Source organism: Mustela nigripes, chromosome 5 (genome assembly GCF_022355385.1).
Source record: "Mustela nigripes isolate SB6536 chromosome 5, MUSNIG.SB6536, whole genome shotgun sequence".
Lineage (NCBI taxonomy): Eukaryota > Metazoa > Chordata > Mammalia > Carnivora > Mustelidae > Mustela > Mustela nigripes.
Genome location: NC_081561.1, coordinates 33918428 through 33938839, shown reverse-complemented (window position 1 = coordinate 33938839; position 20412 = coordinate 33918428). Strand labels below are relative to the sequence as shown.

At 36.4% G+C, this 20412-nt stretch overlaps 1 protein-coding gene across 3 annotated transcripts in view; it reads right to left on the bottom strand.

Annotated features, from left to right (window-relative positions):
* The window catches only part of COL12A1 (collagen type XII alpha 1 chain), a 118903-nt gene that overhangs the window by 8204 nt on the left and 90287 nt on the right, over positions 1–20412 (bottom strand). For all 3 annotated transcript variants that reach the window (XM_059400141.1, XM_059400140.1, XM_059400142.1), the window contains 10 exons: positions 19940–20049; positions 15977–16126; positions 14048–14125; positions 12637–12723; positions 11110–11163; positions 9905–10000; positions 8602–8655; positions 7707–7760; positions 3374–3427; positions 1884–1955 (listed from right to left, as the gene is read on the bottom strand). In XM_059400141.1, coding sequence (XP_059256124.1) covers positions 1884–1955; positions 3374–3427; positions 7707–7760; positions 8602–8655; positions 9905–10000; positions 11110–11163; positions 12637–12723; positions 14048–14125; positions 15977–16126; positions 19940–20049 — 809 coding nt within the window. The remainder of the gene's footprint in view (positions 1–1883; positions 1956–3373; positions 3428–7706; positions 7761–8601; positions 8656–9904; positions 10001–11109; positions 11164–12636; positions 12724–14047; positions 14126–15976; positions 16127–19939; positions 20050–20412) is intronic.

The following is a 20412-nucleotide window of genomic DNA, read 5'->3' as shown; positions in this document are numbered from 1 at the left end:
CCATGAAGACCAGGACTTTGTCTTGTTTACAGAGACTTTGTTTTATCTCCAGACCCTGGAACACGGACTAACACAGTTAGGCACTGAACAGGTGATGAATAAATGACTGCAGAAATTCCACAAGCAGTTCCTTAAAACATCCTCTACACAGCACCGTGTGTTACAGGTTAGCAAAAACATACCAACAGGTGACCATAGCTAACGACATGAGCTAACAGTGATTGAACCGAGCTCTTTGCTAAGACCTTTATACACCCATCTTCTAGTTTTAGTTTTAGAAATTAAGGGAATGTCAGAAAAGAGAAGAAAAGAAAGAACAATTTTCCCCCTTTGAAGGATGAGGAAAATAAAGGGAGAAAAGAGGGTGGTTAAGGTCCAAACAAATGTTACCAGATTATAATAAGAAATGGAGTTTAGTGCTCCCTTTGCCAAGAATATTAGACTCTTATGGAAACACTATTACGACTCAGTTTGGAGCCTTCTGTAAATTGCAAGGAATTTTTTTCTCCTACATTTACTGCTACTTTGAGATTGTTCCTGGTGTGTGTGTGTGTGTGTGTGTGTGTGTGTGTGTGTGCGTGATTTACTGCCACTCTGAGATTGTTCTAGTATATATGATTTGTAGAAATCATCTTTATTGCCAGTATCTAGAGATCACATTTCAAGTAAAGGGAGCAGTAGTTTCTTTTAGGTTTCTAGCTCCAGACATCAATTACATCAGGTAGATTCTTACGTGAGACTCCATTTCAGTCAAACTCTAATGAAACAGAATTGTGAATGGGTAGAAAAGTTTCATGTGCTTTAAACTGCTCTTGTGAAGCTTTTTCTATGATTCTTTGAGGAAAAGAGAGTAATAAATGCATCTTTTGGGGTACTCACAGATGATAAAGTGTATCAGGAGTCCTTTCATCTTTATGCTGTTTGCTTAATTTTATGTAAACAGGGAAGGCAGGTCCTGTCACATAAAGATTCTACCCTAAGTTTCTTTGACATTAAACAGTTTTTAAGCTTGGGATTTATATGACTTGGACAATACTTTAAAAAAAAAAAAAAAAGAGTTCTGTCCAGAGAACAGCCCCAATGAATTTGTGTCATTGCTAATAGTTGGACTTCATTATCTTCAACATGAACTTCTAGCTCTTAGAATTCAATTCAGACAAACTGCTAAAAAAATATTTTCACACTTCATACTTATAAAGAAGAAAAAGGCTATATAGAAGAAGATGATGCTCCACAGTGATTGCAAATACTTCTGGATTTGTAATTTCAGGCACTTCACATTCAGTTTTGGAGGTACTAACTTGAAAACACCAGATCCACATGATGCCATCTTAACTATTACTTTAACCAAACCATCTGGCTGAAAGAAAGGGCCCCATAAAAAAGTAAAGGAGTGGATTAGAGAAATCCTTTTAAACCTGAGACTACTGTTCAAGCATCCTCAGTGAAAGGGAAATGAGGGAAGGCGTGCCTGGATGAATTTCAGGAAGGGTTAACATCTGCAAACTCCGGATGGGACTGAGGCACCAAGAACCACCACCACGTATTTTCTATCTTAAGCAGCACACCACTCCTAAATAAAAGCATCATTCTGCTGAGCCAGCTTCAAGTGTTTATACAGTGCAGAAATATGTGCCTTGGCTCAAAATCCCATTCTCCTTTTAAAGAAACCCTATGACCACAATTTTCATCCCCGAATATTATAACTCAGAGAGAAGACTTTAGAACTGGTACCAAGTGAAATCCAGGGGTTTAGCAGAGTTTCAACAAATGCTTCCAACCCATTACAGCCCGGGTAACATAAACAGGTCAAAACCTTGCAGCATCCTCTTTATTTATGGCCACAGGGAAAAGGAATCACAACATGCAATCTGTCCACTTACAGGTCTGCCATGGTCTCCGGGTTTTCCTGGTTTCCCGCTCGGTCCTGTGACGCCTGGGGAGCCTGGGCTTCCCTGCAACAAATGGGCCAGGCAGAGAAAAGGAAGGAGACAATGAAAGAAAAATCCCATCTCAAGTAAACTAGCCAACGTGGCCAGCTTTAAAAGCCTTCTCAGAAACTGCATTTAACAGGGAAGAGTAAAAACAAATTTCAAGACAGCATGAAGGAAAAAGAAAATCTTAATAATTCTCAGTCTTATGGAGTGGATAGTTCTCAAACATACTTTAGGACCATTTGGAGAAAATCTATAAATACACACAGTTTCACAGTTCACAGACTGTGTTTCTAATAGATTGGTTACTAAATGAATTTGCAGAAAGCAATCCCTGTTTTTCAGTTTATCTCTGTTGCAAAACCAGAAAACCCATCAAAAGAGAGGAGTGAAAACTATGGTTGGGGAAGAAATCAAGAAAGTAGCTGGGTTTGTGCTAAATCCCAGAAACCCTTGTTCCTGGGAGTCCTGCTCTCCGCCCAGACATTCACTTTTTTTTTTTTGGTGCCTTCTCTACACTTCCATTTTCTTCTATCATGTCAGCACCCCTCATCCCATCCAAACCATAAGAATTTCTCCCTGTTGCTTTTAACACAGCTTTGAAAGTCTTGGCCATATTTTTCATAGAATATTTATAATATCTCCTAACTAATACTTTATGTTCTAAAGCCCCAAATTTCCTTAAAAGGGAATCATCAAACTTTTTAGGGCAGTTAATCCTTTGTCAATTATGCAAATATTAAGTCAGCTCCATAGTAAATATTTAAAATGCAAGTTTACTATACATTTACACTCTCCTCTACCTGAGAACATATATATTAAACATGAATAATAACATTATTTTAACACATAACACTCAAATCATCATCTCCTCCCATCAGACACAAAGAACTTTCAGCACTTCACAGAAGTTCATTATGATCTCACCCATACACAAGTATATAGATGATAACTTTCCAAATCATTGGCTTCAGTATTTTCCCAAAAGATCTTAAATAGAAGACCTACTTGGATGAAACTTATTTTCTCCGAATGACCAGTAGTGCTCAGCAATAAATATCAATAAAATCAAAATATGACAGCATAGATCCTCAAAATCTTAGAACAGAAAGTAATCATCAGTAAGGTCTTAAAACCCTACCACTCAACATGGGATTGGAAGAAATAGGAGTACCAACCAGCCAGTGGCCAAGTTAGTTAGGGGTATTTTTCTATTTTTCCAAATACAACTTGATTAAAAAGAAAGACTCTATATTTTAACACATCCGTTTTCAGTAGCCCATTTTGATCTAGGAAAAAAAAACCAACAGCTCCCTTGACAGTGTACCCACAGCACTGATAGAATGTGCCTCAAAGGCCAGGTTACTGGGTTTTTCCCTACCAGCTGGGGTAGGGGCTGTGAGGTGGGGAGACAAAAATATAATCCATTCAGTTCTTACCGGCGGCCCGGGGGGGCCCCTGGGTCCCATTGCACCATCTTTTCCAGTAAAGCCCTATTGTAAACATAAAATTAATGATGGATTAGTGAAATAATCACCGAGTGAAAAGGAAAGACACTAAAAAGATGACTAAGAGTGAAGTACCCAACAGCAAGTAAACTTCCAATATGAAAACAAAAAATGCTCTCGAATTTATGCTATGCCTTTAACTGAGTACTTTCCATACTTATTCAAATACACAGTATAAATAAAGTAATTTTAAGAGTCTTCTTTGAAGAAGGTAGACTCCTTTTATAAAGATGTTAGCTTTTGCTTGTGTATGAGTGTGACGAAGCCTAGAGCACGACTAACCCTTTCTACTGAAATATCAATGTCCACAAACTAGCCCAGAAAGAATCAAAGTGGGAGGAAAGGAAATGTTGCTGCCCAAAACTCATGGTATCATAAAAGATGAAGGAAAGGCCAACCACTTGAGTAAAAACTCCTTCCTTCCTAAACAATGGCCAGACAGCCAAGGGCAGGGCCAGTGATGACTCCACCCCTAGGGCATTTCTCTCTTAGACCTTGGAAATGTGTGAAGTTGTCTTAACTGTCTTCCATTGGAAAGAAAATCCTCAGATCTTCAGCTAATGTTTTAGTGGTTTGTCTCTCCTCATCTGGCACAGAAGGCCATATCCCCATGGGTGTCAGGTTGCCTGGGCGGAGAGATGTGCCCCCGCAGCGCCCCACCCGTCCTGCAGGCTCTCAGAACCTGCCTCCATCCAAGTGCCAGATGACCTCTGCCCAGAATGAGTCACTCTGCTACCCAGTTAGCATTCATTCCAACAGTGAGAGCTCTGAAATTCAGCAGAGGACTTCGGAGTCAGGTCTTTTTTATAGTTCTTGCATTCCTCTGTCAAAGGAGATTTTTGTCTCATTTTCTGCAGGGAATAAGAGTGATAATTTCATCCATATTTTTGGATTCTAGCAAAACTCAAGAGCATTTGGATAACTGCCTGCATTCAGTATCCATGCTTCCATTGATTTTACACCAGAGGACGTTTCAATTATCTCTATAAAACTGTGTTAGAAATATTCCACCACCACCACCCCCTCTCAATGTTTGTTTTTTTTTTTTTCCCCAGAAACTTAAACAGATAAAGATTTCAGACTGTTTTCAGGGAGATCCAGGGCTGCTTCACAAAAAACAGACTCCAGGCTCATCTGATATAACATCACCATTTCTTCTGAGAGCCATTGAAGAAGAAAAAGGCTCCGGTGGTATTGCTTAGCAGTTCAAATGGCATTTCTCCCATCTAAATTTCTCCAGCGTCTATAGGACACTCTTTTGTTTGTTTAGTTGAGTATTATATTTCCAAATAATCCTCCTCAGTCAGCTAAAGAACTTTCTGATAAGCCATTTTCTCCCCTACCCCCACAGCTTTATTGAAGTATAATTAACAAATAAAAGTTGTATGTGTTTATGGTGTACACGGCATGATGTTCTGGTGTATGCATGCACTGTGAAATGATTACCACAACCAAGATGATTGACATATAGCCACCTCACACAGTTATCATTTCTTGAGTACAACAAGAACATTTAAAGATCTACTCTGTTAGCAAATTTCAAGCATACTATGTAGTGTTATTCACTATAGCCACCATGCTATAGACTTATAGCCTTAGCTATAGCTCTATAGTGCCTTAGCTCTACAAAGCTTATGCATCCTACCTGACAACTGCAACACTGTAGCTTTAGCCAACATCTCTCCATTTCCCCTCACCCCACCCCCACAGCCACCACCATTCTACTTTTTGTTTCCGTGAGTTCTACTTTTTTTAGATCCCATACATAAGTGAGATCATGTAGTATTTCTCTTTCTGTGCTTGGCTTATTTCACTTACCATAATGTCCTCCAAATTCAAGTTTAATCCATGTTGTTGCACATGACAGGATTTTCTTATTTTTAAGGCTGAACCATATATATGTTATCCATTCATGAACACTTAGGTCTGATCAACCACTTTCTTTTAGAAGAAACATATATCTAAGTTGGGGGTGAAAAGGATCTCATTCTGACATCCTCAGAGGTCTGCCCCCTGAGCCATCTGCAGGACTTAGTGCTATAATTTTATTTTATTCTCCACTTTCAAAGCTGCAGTAGTTTTTGCTGCTTCCCCTTATTTGAGGCTGGCTAAGAAGATCCATGGTTGTTTTCATAGATACACATGTACTAGATACCTATATATGAAGTTCTTTTGTTTCTTCCTTTTTTATTTAATTTAATTTTTTTTTCATTTTTTTCCCCAAAATTGTTTACTCACCACACCCAGCACTCCATACAATAATTGCCTTCCTTAATACCCACCACCAGGCTCACCCAACCCTCCCCCCACTCCAAAACCCTCAGTTTGTTTCTCAGAGTCCACAGTCTCTCATGGTTTTTTTCCCCCTCTGATTTGCCCCAACTCACTTCTCTTCTTTTGTTTCTTTCTAACAGTTGCCAAAGCTCTGCCTCATTTTGAAAATCATCTATGCTGGAGACAACCCACATATTCAATTCCTACCAACTCCTTCTTGGTAACAAGTCTTCTTCCTTCCTCACTGTGGTCCTTGGGCTTGCTCTCCTGAGCTTTCTTCTCTTCTCTTCCACCACAGACTTCGTTTTTCTATTCTTTTCTCTTCTCTTTTCTTTTCCTTTTCTTTCTTTCTCTCTAGCTCTCTTCCTTTCTTTCCTTTTCTTTTTCTTTTCTCTTTTCCTTCCTTTTCTTTTCAGCCACAATGCCTGTATCAAAGTCTATCTAACTTTCCAAAGTTGATTATGTTCTATCAGCTGTGCACCCTACTTTCAGTATTCATGGTAGGAAACTAAGTGGTGGGTAGGTGAACAAGGCTGGGTGAGAAAAAGGGGAATGGTTTCCTGAAATGATCTCAACCTGGGAGATCTGGGGGGCCTTACTACAAAGTTGGATTCACAGATTAGAGTCTGAGAGTGAAAAAGCAAAAAAGCATAGAATCTTCCCATTCCCTCGTTTTTTCAGAGAGGCAGTGATGGTGGCAATGGCTGTCTGATCACCAGTTCAGGAAGAACCTGTTGATGGGACATCACTGGCGACCCACCTTATCTGTAGGCTGGACGTGATGGCTACAATAAGACTTCCTCAATAACAGCACCAAGTGAGTCAGCCCATCATTACTTAATTGCAGTATTTTTGGTTTTGTCCTCTAATTGAATAGACCAACTTGTCACCTCTGCAATCTTACTTTTATAATAAAGTAAGAATTCAAAAAAACTGAAATACCAGTCTCAAAAGAGTCAGAAGAATGTATCATATAAGTACCTCTCCAGATCACAGATTTCCAAAGAACACAGTTTTCTCTCTGACTTCTCTCTCTCTCAAACTCAAAAGTAGGCAAATAAAGTTCACTGGCATATCATCCACCATTCAGTATTATCTGGGCAAATCTTTGCACCAACTGAATTACCTTCCTCTTCTGCCTGGTGTCTTAGAGGTATTAAGGTTAGAAAATCAGTGTGTTAGTGATAGCTATTTTAGTGTCAGCTCTCTCAGATCCTGCTGCTAATCACAAGCTTTAACTTGATTAGTCAGATTATAGACTACTCCAGGTTGTTGTCTAAACCCTAAGATACTGAAAAGTCAACAGTTCCTTGGTTCTGAGTGACACTAAAATCTCTTATTAAAGTATTCATCATTTCCTATGAAACCAAATGATCCTGTAATGTTGAATAGAACACAGAAGATATGTCCACTGTGCTTATTATTACTTGTCCTAGAAAAGATGAGGTTTCCTACACTGATTCCATCACAAATCAAGAGAGACTTGAAAGCTGCCACAAAGAAGCAAAATTCCTATTAAGACAGTTGTCTGTCCCATCCTCAAGGTGTAAAGATGGAATTTGAGTTCCACATGTGTTAGAAAAGATGTCCTGACTTCATAGAAAATGCCATGAAAATTAAGACCATGCTCAGTTACATAAAAGTTGCCTCATAAAAAGAACTTAATCTTGTGATTTAAAAGCATTTGTTAGGATTCTTGAATCTCCTTCTAATAGGCTAAAACTCCTTTTATGAACTTTTTTCTGAATAGGATAAGTTTTTCTAAAATTCCCAAAATGAAAATTTCAAGGACCTGCCGAAAGTCCCACCATTTTGTTTCATTGATTGATCTGGTGTCAGGTGGTCACTGATAATAGTTTTTCAATCTTCCACAGGATCTGTGGGTCCTGCATCTCCAGCCATGCAAACTGAATTGTGGAGGATTTTTAATTAATAGGCAACAATGTGATGTCCTATGCAACATCATCAGAGCCAGCCCAAGAAAACTTACTCTATCTCCTGGAGGTCCCATTGGTCCTGGTGGGCCAGGTAATCCTGGGGTTCCCTACATAAAAGGAAACAAACAAGTGAAATGCTGTAAATTAGTTCCTATGTGGGAAAAGACACTTTTATTTTTCAAAATGCTTGAAAAAAATTCCACGGGGTGGTGGTGCCTGGGTCACTCAGTTGGTTAAGTGTCTACCTTCAACTCGGGTCATGATCTCAGAGTCCTGGGATGGAGAGCCCTGCATCAGGCCCCCTGCTCAGTGGGGAGTCTGCTGCTCCCTCTTCCTCGGCCCTCCTCCTGTTCTCTCTCTCAAATAAATAGATAAAATCTTTAAAAAAAAAATTTCAGGGGGCTTCAAAAAGCAACAGAAAACCAGAACTAAGCACAGTGCCAGCCATATAATAGATCATTGTCAAGAAGCCAACACCTGATTTGAGAGGTAGGGTGAAGGACTTGTGGGGGAATAGGGAAGGAAAAAATGAAACAAGATGGGATGGGGAGGGAGACAAACCATAAGGGACTCTTAATCTCACAAAACAAACTGAGGGAGTGGGGGGTAGGGAGAGAGTGGTGGGGTTATGGACATTGGGGAGGGTATGTGCTATGGTGAGTGCTGTGAAGTGTGTAAACCTGGTGATTCACAGACCTGTACCCCTGGGGCTAATAATACATTATATATTGATAAAAATAATTTTTAAAAAAGAAGAAGCCAACACTTGAATTGAAAAGCACAAACTTGACAACAAAGACCAGGGGCTGAAATGAAAATCATGGGAAGCCCACAGTCTGGCTTCTACTCTGCTGCTTCCCCTGAGTTCACCTTTTGGGGCACTACAAGGGCAACTTTCCAAACAGCACCTGACAAGTGAAAGAAAAGGCAACTTGAAGAACAACTCACTGTTCGGCCTGGAAGTCCTGGCTCTCCAGCATCACCTTTCATCCCCTGGCGCCCCTAGAGAAACAATGGGAAAACAGTCCTCAGGCATTTTACAGAGATTAAGTGAAGGGGAAGACATGAGTCACTTACGAAATCTCTATCACTTCATAAATCCAATATAAACACATTTCGGAAGGTAGAGTGAATAAATCATTTTGGGGATTGATGCTCACTTTTTTAAACCACAAATGCTGTGTTCTGATTTCCACTTGTTACAGGATAATTTTACACAATTATAGGATGATATACTTACTACTTTAAAAGGATATACTTTAACATAAGGGATTTTCACATAAATAAAATTTGAAGGGAAAAAACTACTTTTTAATTTAATATATTTAATTAGGTGCTCATTTTAATAGGAAGATAGTCAATGAAAATTATGTTGTAACATAATTTGGATCTTTATAACTACATGATAGAAGACATTTGCTAAAAGACCAAGTTGAATTAATTTAAACTAGTTAATTTAATGATAGTAGTAAGACAGGTAAAAAGCCCCCAAACTCCCTTTTGAACAGAAGAAGCTAAAAGTAGAGATAGTCAACAATTTTGAGCGAAAAAGCCCTATCCCTCCACATTCTCATTTCTAGCTATATCTGATATTGATTATTTTTCCTCTAAGTGCCAAAAAAAATTATCTAGTAAGGCATCTTAATAGATAATAAATTTTATTTTATTTTATAATAAATATAAAATATTTATAAATAAATATAAAATTTTATGTTATTTTATTTTATTTTTAAACTGTACAGTTATCATAATTCTTCTACTGTATTTTTTTTGTTTAAGACATAGAAAAAATTGTATTAGTTAAATAAAATATGAGTCTTAAAGGGTATGAACCTTTTATAACTTCAGATTTGCATTTGGAACAAAAGGTCAACATTTTATTTAAAAGTTTTTGTTTTGTTTTTTTAAGGAAGTAATGACATAGGTAAATAATGCAAGCTTGCCTTGAGGTCATCAATATTAGCTACCTGCTGCAAAGGCTGAAAGTAATTTCAAAGCTTTCAGGATGCTGAAGAACCTATTACTTTTTAAAGGTCAAATTAGTGGCAATAATTTTTTCTACACATTTATCCATTATTACACACAATATTTACATATCTGAAATAATAGTCATAAGAAGTTATCTCAATGACTAACCTTATTGAATTATCAGAAAACACCTGAGGTTGGCAAAATACAGTAAAAAATATTCCACTTCAACTTAATGTTAATTCACAATCCTCACTGAAATACAGAAAGCCCTTGTGCTTACTTGTTCTCCCGGAATAGAGAGTCCATTGGGTCCCTGGGGACCTGGAGGACCCTGGGGGCCTGGAGGACCTGTGTCTCCACGAGGGCCAGGGGGCCCCTAAAATACATAAGACAGAAACAACCACAAAGTCATGTAATAACCTTTCAGAGCTAACATCCAATCAGAAGCCTATCGTCATAACTCTAAGACATTAATCATATAATGCTGGCGAACATTTTAGAAATCTACACACCTGTAAAAGCATTTATTAATACCATTCCTTTCTTCCCTTTACTACTCATTAAAGACCAGCTGAAAAATGCAATAACATTTTTCATCACAAGAGCACTTAATTTTCCAAAAGTCCCATTAGAAGTAGATTTTTTTTTTAAAAAGTCACACTGAATATATTCATACATTTGTATTTCATGAATTCATATGAGATTGAAGCTTGAATTTCAGTGGATTTGATTTAGTTTTAGCTAGTCCTGATTTCTCTTAGACTTGGGCTTATTTCTGGGGCTAATGTATACATGAATCAAGCAAGGCAACACAGATATCCACTAAGAAGATGCTTTATGCTGGAGCCTCTTTGCAACATGTGCAGGTGGAAAACATGTGAACTTGGAGTCAGGACCCTGGGTTAGCATCCCAGTCTCACCCTTTCCTAACTGAGTTAGTAATATTATGACAAAAACTTATGACAATTTTTGACAAATTATGACAAAAATTAAAAATATTATGACATTATCTTCATAATAGATTGCCCTAATAAGCTTGTGTTGGACCTGGTAGAAAGGGCTCAGTGACCCTCAGTGAACACATATGTGGCCCCTCAGCTCTTCTCTGAGACAGGTGAAATAAAGAGCAGCACAACTGCTCCCAACCCTCTCTGGCTTCCCAGCGGGACTCTGCTCCCTGTGTGTCTTCCCACTGATGACTGGGTGACCAGCTCTGTGTGTCCATGTTGTAGCAGAACCCTTAGGTTTGTGGGCAGATTTCCCATGTGAAATTCTTATAGCAGTGAGATGCCTTTAACAATTCTTTCTCTGGCTAGTCTAATCCATCATCTTGACAACCAGAGACAAGGCACAAGTATCTATATTGCCTAAAGCACACTAAACTTGACCTAACTTGCTCAAGGTCACATATCCCCTTAGTGGAAATTTGAACAATCAGACTTCAACATCTACGTGAAAATGTTAATGTGCTCTGAAAATACTTACAACTGCCCCGCTGATTCCTCTTTCACCTCTGGGACCTTTAGCACCGGGTCCTCCCTAAAATACATAGTGAGAACACCTTTTAGGGTGAAAATAAGGACAGTAGGGAGAAGCTGATATACAGAAATTACTTCCAGCAGCAGGGTGTTCTCTAGGCAATCAATACTACCAATATTACCAATAACCAATATTGCCAATACAATCAACAGCTACCTTCTAAATACTGAAGTGAATAATACATGTCATAAATATGTGGGGAAAGAGAATTTCAACACCTTGTACATTTTAAGTGTCTCACTTTTACATTCTGAACTTACCTTAATCATTAGCAAGTTTTGAAGTTCATTTGAAAATTTCAAGTTTAATGGAAAAAATAAGCATTACTTAAATACAGTAAGGAGAAAATTCTGTTTTGGAATTATATGTATGCATTCTTTGGAGAAACTAATATGCAAAAAGAAGAGTATCTTGAAACTCTCAGAATCTTAGAACATGTACTTTTAGTAACTGAAATTCAGAATTCACTGAACAAAGAGGAAATAAATATGATAGTGATATCCAATAATGTTATCTTATAATTAGAGGACAAAAAAAAAAACTTTATTTTTCAAACACATCTAAGTCACACCCAGATATAATTTTGTGATTACAAATATAAATCAGGTAAGTTACTGTTAATAAAAAAATAAATAAATAAAAAGTGATAATTCCAGTGACATTTGATTCTATATGTGAGAAGCTGGTTTGTAATTAACCTAAAATCAATTTACATTATTTAATATGACCCAAGTGTGATAAAATTTGGTGTTCCGCGAATCTCAGAGTTTTTCCTACATTAATCAACCATTTCCTTAAAAGAGGCCAATAGACCTTAGAGGTATCCCTTCCATTCCACAAAACCATGCCAGGTTAGATCAAGAGGTTCCACACTGATTAGTGAAAACTATCACTGCAATCTTCAGTGTTGTGCCTTGCACTTTCTTGGTCTCCCCTCACCCATGAATAGACCTGGTTATCGACTTCCTACTCAAGTTATTCTAAACCCCTCTATTTAGAGTTCATGATACCATCACATACATAAATTACCCTCCTTGCATGTCATTCTCGTTATATGCCTACTACATAAAGTATACGTATCCTAATTGTTCTAAATAAGTTGTCTGGGTCAGTTTACCAACATGACTCCATAACATACATACAAGAAGCTTTTAGGAGACAGAAGAAATTTTCCAAAATCATGATTATAGATGGAAACCCAAATTCACATCTTTAAGAGCAAAGCTCTTGAATACTAGCCACTATCAGTCATTCCTGCATGACTGGAGAAATGTATGCAAATGTGTTCAAATTTTCTTCTTGATTTATTCCGTTTCCGATCCCAAAACATACCACAAAAAGTCATCTGAAGTTTAGCTTGCTCTGTCCTAGAAAATACAGATGGCTAGAAGCATTTTATTCACTCTATATCGGCAAAAAGATGATCACTCCAAAGATTTAGAGGAAAAGCTAGGACTGTTGCAATTCCCTTACCGCAGGCCCGGGTGGACCTGGAGGTCCAACGCTGTCCTGTGTACATGTGCAAGCATTTGGAAGAGCAGGGCATTTTGCTTCATCTCTCTGAAATTTTGAAAAGCATATTTGCCTATGAATTAAGCAAACAACTTCCATTCCTTCCCCTCCCACTTATATACACAAGGAAATCTGTTTCTCAAGTTGAAGAAATCATTTGTATTTGGCATGACAAACGGTCTTATGTTGAATCCTGCTTTGGTCCTTTACTTCTTTATTTTGTTTTACTTCAGGAAACCTTATATGACAAGTGTTTACAAAACCGCCATGGGGACCTCTGGTAATTTAATATAATTTTTCCCTAATCCAGTTTTAGAGAAATGCTGAGTAGCTCAGCGAGTAATACCATTTCATTTGGGGTAATATTTAAAATCCTTTCCGAGGCCAATAAGGCCTTACATGTTCTGCAAACCAGTACCACCTTACCCATCTCACTGCCTACCACTGCCCCTCCAATCACATAGCTCCAGCCCCCCCTGCTCTTACTTAATATTTCTCAGATATTCAGGGCACTTTGTGGCCATAGGACCTTTGCACGTACAGTCTCCTCCGACTGGAATGCAGTTTCTCCCTTATCCACATTGTCCAACCCCTCGCTTCATCAGGTCTCTGATTAAACCTCACCTTATCACTATGGGCTGATGGTACTCACCCGGCTCTCTATCCCTTCACCTGGATTTGCTTTGTATCATAGGACTTTCTACTTTGTAATGTAGTGTATATCTACTTGTTAATTCTTTCTCTCCCCCTTCTTTCCACCTGAATATTCATTTTTCACTGCTATAACCCAAACACATAGAATTCTGCCTGGCTTAAAATAAATAGGCATTCAATAATTATTTGATGAATAAATAACACATTCATCCTGGGGATGTATGCAGCTCACTGCTTGCCCAAAGAGTCCAATCCATCATTACGTTCAACTTTATAACTATCACCGTTTACGCAGTTACAATGAAGGAAAACCATCATCTCACAAAGTAATATAGTTATGTCGGCCATAAGCCTTAGATATCCAGAGATGATGGTTCATTCTGTAAAATGCTGATATTTTACAAGCTATAGGAGGGTTTTGTAGTAAGTAGATTTATCAAACACGCTGACTCAGCAGGACTTTTCTAACTATACATAACCACACTGGCTGGGAGGGAGAATTTCCAGATGTCCTCTTGTAGTATTCCTGGCTTTGGAAGGAGGGGTCGTTGGCCTGAGCTGTGGTAGTGGGTGAGCATGCACATAATGTCTGTCCCTTAGCTCCATGCTGGAGACTCAGCTGCTGAGTGCTACTTCCTCTTCCGGACCATCTGCATCCACATCCTTTATTCCAGGAGGACTCTTAAGGCCATGACAAATTCCATTCCATTTTACTTACCCTGGAGGGAATATCACAGCATCTGTCTCTACTGGTCCACACCGGACTGCAGACAATATCAAAATTCTGGATTTGGAACTGCAAACAACCAACAGCAACATCAGCTAAAGATGCACGAAAAAACATTTCATATTAACTTTTCCACATTGTAACCTTTGTCAATTTCTCACAGAGACTCTCTCAAGGGTGCAAACTCTTGAGAGCAACGTGATCCTTACTTCCTAAGGAAAGAACATAGAAACCTATGCCTAAGAGAAAGCAATATTAAGGCAAAATGCGTATGTGAAATTCCCACTTCTGATTCACTTCCTTAGGTAAAATAAAATGTTTGATTTTGTTTTGTTTTTTTAAAGAGAACATTAATTTCTTCATTTGAGAATTAAAATCTTATTTAATTAATAATTTGAAGACTCTACACATTTAAATCAACTTTGGAGAGTACACCCTTGTAGAAAAATTACATTAAAAAAATTCTTCATTTATTCTAAAACTGATGCTTTTATTTTCATAAATTCTTACCTGGCCGACTAGGGACTTTCATGATAAACCTCAGTTTAACTATTTCAATATAGTATATGCTTTCTATATTCACACATTTTAAAAATAAAGCTCTTTTGGTGAAAAGGAAGACTACTTGGATATAGCCATCCTTTTATAAACCTGTTGTAATTATTTTATATGAAAAACAAATCCAAAACTCAATAAAAAGTCTATGTGTAAGCTTGTTGAATTATTGCTGTACACCTAAAAGTAATGTAACATTATGTGTCACCTATACTTCAATAAAGAAAAATAAAAAGGTATATTCTAAGTGCTTGATAAATCTTAGTAATCATCATTATCATTGCTATTAATTTAGAGGATTAAACATATTAATTATTCTATTAATCTCTAAAACTTTTTAAAATTTAATTAAATTATAAGTCAAGATATTAATCACAGCACATTAAGTTTGCACTAATTACGTCTACAGTGTGGAATATAAACTTCACTTGTGAATCTAGGAGAAGGAAATCCTGTCCACGGAAGAAAGCAAATGCAATTAAAAAATAATAATAAAAGTCAAAGATGTTAACCTTGCTTTCAGAACAGTATTATTATTGACTGACATTTAATTTGAACTTAATTAATTAGCCTGAGACAGTGAAAACTCTAAATTTAAAACTGTATTACTAGAGAGCACTGTAAATACGACTGGCATGCTCCCGCCCCAAACTTGAGTCAGTTTAAATTGTGAGTAATGCGGTCGGTCAGCTGGCTGCCCCCAACGCCGCTCTTCCTTCCGAGACAGATGATGACTCCTCTGTGAGAGACGGTAGGCTCTATGACAGTGACAGTCTATGTCTGTGTCATTAAGCTATAAATGTTTAATTTCTTGATTGCAAAAAATTGTACTAACAATTGCTATCTTTGAAGAACAAAAAATGAGTTATTTTAGATTTCACTGATTATCCTGGCAACTATTTGTGTTGTACTCTCCAACTTGATCCAGTTTCAAGATGACTACATGATGTTCTCTGGTGCCTTGACATCTTACTTTGTTTCTAGCAGTCAAGCACATTACTGTGTTCTGTCAGTACCTAATTCCTCAATGTAACTTTTTCAATGTTTCAATCTAAGACATTAGACAATTAAAAACTCCCGAAGGGAGCACCTGGGTGGCTCAGTTGGTTAAGCATCTGCCTTTGGCTCAGGTTATGATCCCAGGGTCCTAGGATTGAGCCCTACATCGGGGGTGGGGGGAATCTGCTTCTCCCTCTGCCCTTCCCCTCTGCTCATGCTCTCTCTGTCTCTCTCTCAAATAATAAATAAAATCCTATAAATAAATAAATAAATAAAACTCACTGGGAAAAAAAAATTTACTGATTATTTTTAAAATGTAATCTCAATCTTAGCACAAGGTACCAAGAAAAAAAAATGATTACTTACTGTGGCTGATTTCCTCTCCCCTTTAAGAAGTTTTCCAAGAATTTCATAACCATCAGTTGTGATATTTCCAGCTTCCTTGATATCTTTTTCTATGATTTCATAGCAGTCGATGTAAATCTTAACACTTTTTGAGGTCACTACGATATGAACCTAAAAAAGATCATTTGTTTCTATTACAAAGTTTCTACCCAAAAAAACTTGGTTGACTCCTGCATTTTTCAGATCACAAGTTAAAAAATATGTTCTTTAAGTTTCTCTTAATCCAAATCAAGTCTTGGACTAAAAATCCAACAACCAGGCTGCAATGTCAATGTCATTTATTAACAACATCAAACTGAAGGAGCCCTCATCCACACATACGGCATACCCATTTCCTAGTTTACCATATGTACCACTACTGAGATGACCAGAGGTGAGTAGTAGATTAAATGATTCCATTAACTATAAAGAACTATTCAAATACAAATTAAGAAATTATTAACATATTATTATATTCAATAGAAAGGAGCCTCAAATGTCTTCCACTGATTTTGCTAAATTCACTATTTAATCTGTTAACCCTTAATCTCAGTCAAAAAGAACTTGTACACCATATACATACCAAACATAGTAAAGAATTAGCACACGTCTTCTATAGAAATTCATTTCTGAAAATCAACACATATAAGATTCAATTTCCTTATAAGGAAAGAATCTTATGTTGATTTATTTCTTATTTGATATTGAAGACACTCAGAATTTGAAATCTATTAGTGCAGATAATTAACAAAATTTTGGTATTTTAACAATGTAAAAAATTGTTGCAGGTAATCTTTGAGTTTATAGTTATGCTCCTAGTTTCCACTTACCACAGCACAAATACTCAAGTAAGTACTTGATTACTTTGAAAAGTTTGGCTCCAAGTTAAAAGGAACAGAAGTTCTCTTAAGTGCTTTGAGTTAATAAGCATTAGGATAATCTCTGGAGATGTCTTTAAACAGGGAATATTTTTCCCATATAGAATCACCAGCAAAACACTAATTTAGTGCATCAATTAGTTTTAAGTTTGAATTTCATATTGATTGCTTTTATATAAAAGTATTACATAGCCTGCTAAAAATAAATTTCATCTAATATTGAATTCAAGAAGAACATTGTATATGCATATCCAAGATATTTATTATCTAATAAGAACTAAAACTTGGGATTCCTGGGTAGTTTAGTCAGTTAAGCATTCAACTCTTGATCTCAGCTCAGGTCTTGATCTCAGGGTCTTGAGTTCAAACCCTGCACTGGGCTCCACATACAGCTTTAAAAAAATTTAAAAAAATTTATTTGCTGGCTCTTGTATGAATAACCTCAGAGCCAGAAATTCACAACATATTAAAAAAATCAGGGACGCCTGGGTGGCTCAGTTGGTTAAGCAGCTGCCTTCGGCTCAGGTCATGATCCCAGCGTCCTGGGATCGAGTCCCACATCGGGCTCCTTGCTCTGCAGGGAGCCTGCTTCTTCCTCTGACTCTGCCTTCCACTCTGTCTGCCTGTGCTCGCTCTCGCTTGCTCTCTCTCTGACAAATAAATAAATAAAATTTAAAAAAAATCAGAGTACCCCACAAAATTATTACAAAATCAAAATTTTAAATTTGTAACAAAATTATTCCAATTGTCAGCCAATACCAACCATTAAGAAATTGATTTTAAAAACATATTTTGTTACAATCTCTTCAATATGTTTCAATACATTTTAAACACATGCATAATAACATCTCACAGTGGGTTCTTCATCTGTAGACTATTCAGGGACTATTTCCCAGCGTGAAACATTTTTTGGTCACAGAAAAGTAGAAAATAGCAGGAACACTCTTATCAACTCATCTCCCTTCCCAAGCTCAGCCATTCCCTAAATCTTTATTTTTCATCTATTCCATTTTTTCTTCTTACCATAAACTTCTCACTTGGAACAGAGACCAAAATCTTGTCAAGAGAATCCTTAAGGAGCCATAGTTATTTGCCATTCCTTATTTAAGTTCTTTTAGGCTATTCATCATCTCTCCCAAGAGCCCTCTGCATGTCATTTTCATTAATTTCCTGCTATCAGAGTACCACTCATTCTCATCCAAAAGACTGAAGAACTTTAGTTGCCAAATTAGATGGAAAATGAAAGAAAAGTGAACCTTTGGATCAGTAAAGAATGTTAACAGTGACAATTTGGCACTTGAATTGAGATAAGTAAGAATAGGTTAAAAAAATGGGGTGGAGAAATGGAGGAAGAAAAATAACATGGTGAAAGTAGAGAAGAAACTAAAAAAAGAAAGATCTGATGAAAAAAGAAGGTAGATATTTGAATAGAAAAGAGAGCTTGTCAGAAGGAAAAAGAAGAGGCATTACATAAAACCTAAGAACACAAATGCCTCTCTATAAAGGCAAAGAAGGAAATGTCAAAAAAAATTAGCTTGATTTATAATTAAGGACTTGTCACTATAGACCTCCGCAAAATACTGCCTTTTTTTATCTTAAGTAAAATAAAGTATTTGATGAAACTAAGAAATTTAAAAATAATAATTTTAAGTTGTTATCAGTTGTTCGTTGCAGACTAAATTTCTAATAAGTTCAGACATATGCATGGAAAAATAAAATAGTTCTTTTTAGCAAGTACTCAAAAGTAAGTTTAATAGGTGTATTAATGAGCCAAAAAAGTTCATAAGAACTTAGCCAAATTCAACATCTACTATCAGATAAGGAGCAGTTAAAGCTAATATTATTTGTCAAACTAGAATTTGCTTTTCTGGTGAGGCATTTATTTTACTGTACTTCATCATGGAAATCTGAAAACCGTTAAGCAGATATGACATAATACTCAGAAATCTTTGTTTTTCCTTCATTGTTTTGGTTTTTTGGTTTTGTTTTTTGTTTTTTGGTTTTTTTTTCCTCACTAATGTGCACATTGAAGCCACTTTGAGCTCCATGAGGAGAGTCCCTTGCCATCTTTGGCAAGAGTGATTCATCAATTAAAAAAAAGATTCTGGAAAGAAACTAAGATTCTCAGGAGTAGAATCTGTAAGGAATCTTGCTAAACTATTAAAGTACAGGAAAGTTCAATTATCACTTGAGAATCAGACTGAACTGGAAGTATTTGTCTTCTGCGCACGAGGACTAATTTTCTGAGTGCCATACTGTTGCCCCAGTATACTTCCCAACAGGAAGTATTCTTCCTGTTATCTCAATCCAAGAGACAGAGGAATACCATTAAGAAGTCCATTCCTAACCTAGACAGTTCTCATTTCAATGATCCCAACTTTAGTATTAATGTGTCAATTAATCACCCTTTAGAAATTTGATAAAAAGTCTACATTATCCTCTGATGTTGACATGCAAAAGACTAATGAAGATCAACAAGAATAAACCATCCCCCAAGAATCCATCTTAGAAATTTTAATATTTTTTAGAGAAAACATAGCGAGTGTATTGAAAAGTTAATCTTATAATTGAAAAGTTAATCTCACAAATATGTATATTAATTATTTTGGTAGATAACCATAACTTTTGGACTAGTATGTTTGTAACTTTTCAACAAATAAGCACACAGAGCAGCTTACTATTTTCTAAAAAAGAACAATTTTATCAATTAAAATACAATCCACAAAAATTAAGCTTTTGAAATGAGATGACATTAAGGTTCACAATAAAATGGTAGGTAGAAAAATTAGGCATCCAGTACTATGTACACTATGTGACTCATACTTTGTAAAGACAATAGCATTGAAAATATATCAAAATGTTAGTATTAGTTATCTCTTTATTAGAAGAATCATTGTTTTATTTTAAATATTTTTGAATTAATCAAATCCTTGAAAATGAGATTTTGTTCTTAAAAGACATAGCTATGTTTCTACCAAGTTAACCTGACATTTTAATAAATTATAAATTAGTTTAAATTTTTAAGTCATATTCTTTTTCTATAAAAAGGATAATTTTATGTTTTTACCTTGTGAAAACTTCCATAAAATAATGTCTTCACTTCATCTGTGTCAAATGTAACAGTTTGCACCTCACCTCTTGTATCCTTGTTAAAGAATGATAATGTCTTGCTAGCAGCTGTAACCAACACATAATTGTTATTAAATCACAGACGTGGCATGCTTTATGTTGAAAGTATTAACAAATAGCTCTTGCTGGAGAGATTTTTAAAATATTCAATCATTTAAGTAAAGATAAAATGTAATTAGAATATTTACTGACATATTATAGGATTCAACAGTACATTAAAAAGATTATTCACCACGACCAAGTGGGATTTATTCCAGGGCTGCAAGGTTGGTTCAACATCCGCAAATCAGTCAATGTGATACAACACATCAATAAAAGAAAGAACAAGAACCATATGATACTCTCAATAGATGCTGAAAAAGCAATTGACAAAGTACAGCATCCCTTCCTGATCAAAACTCTTCAAAGTGT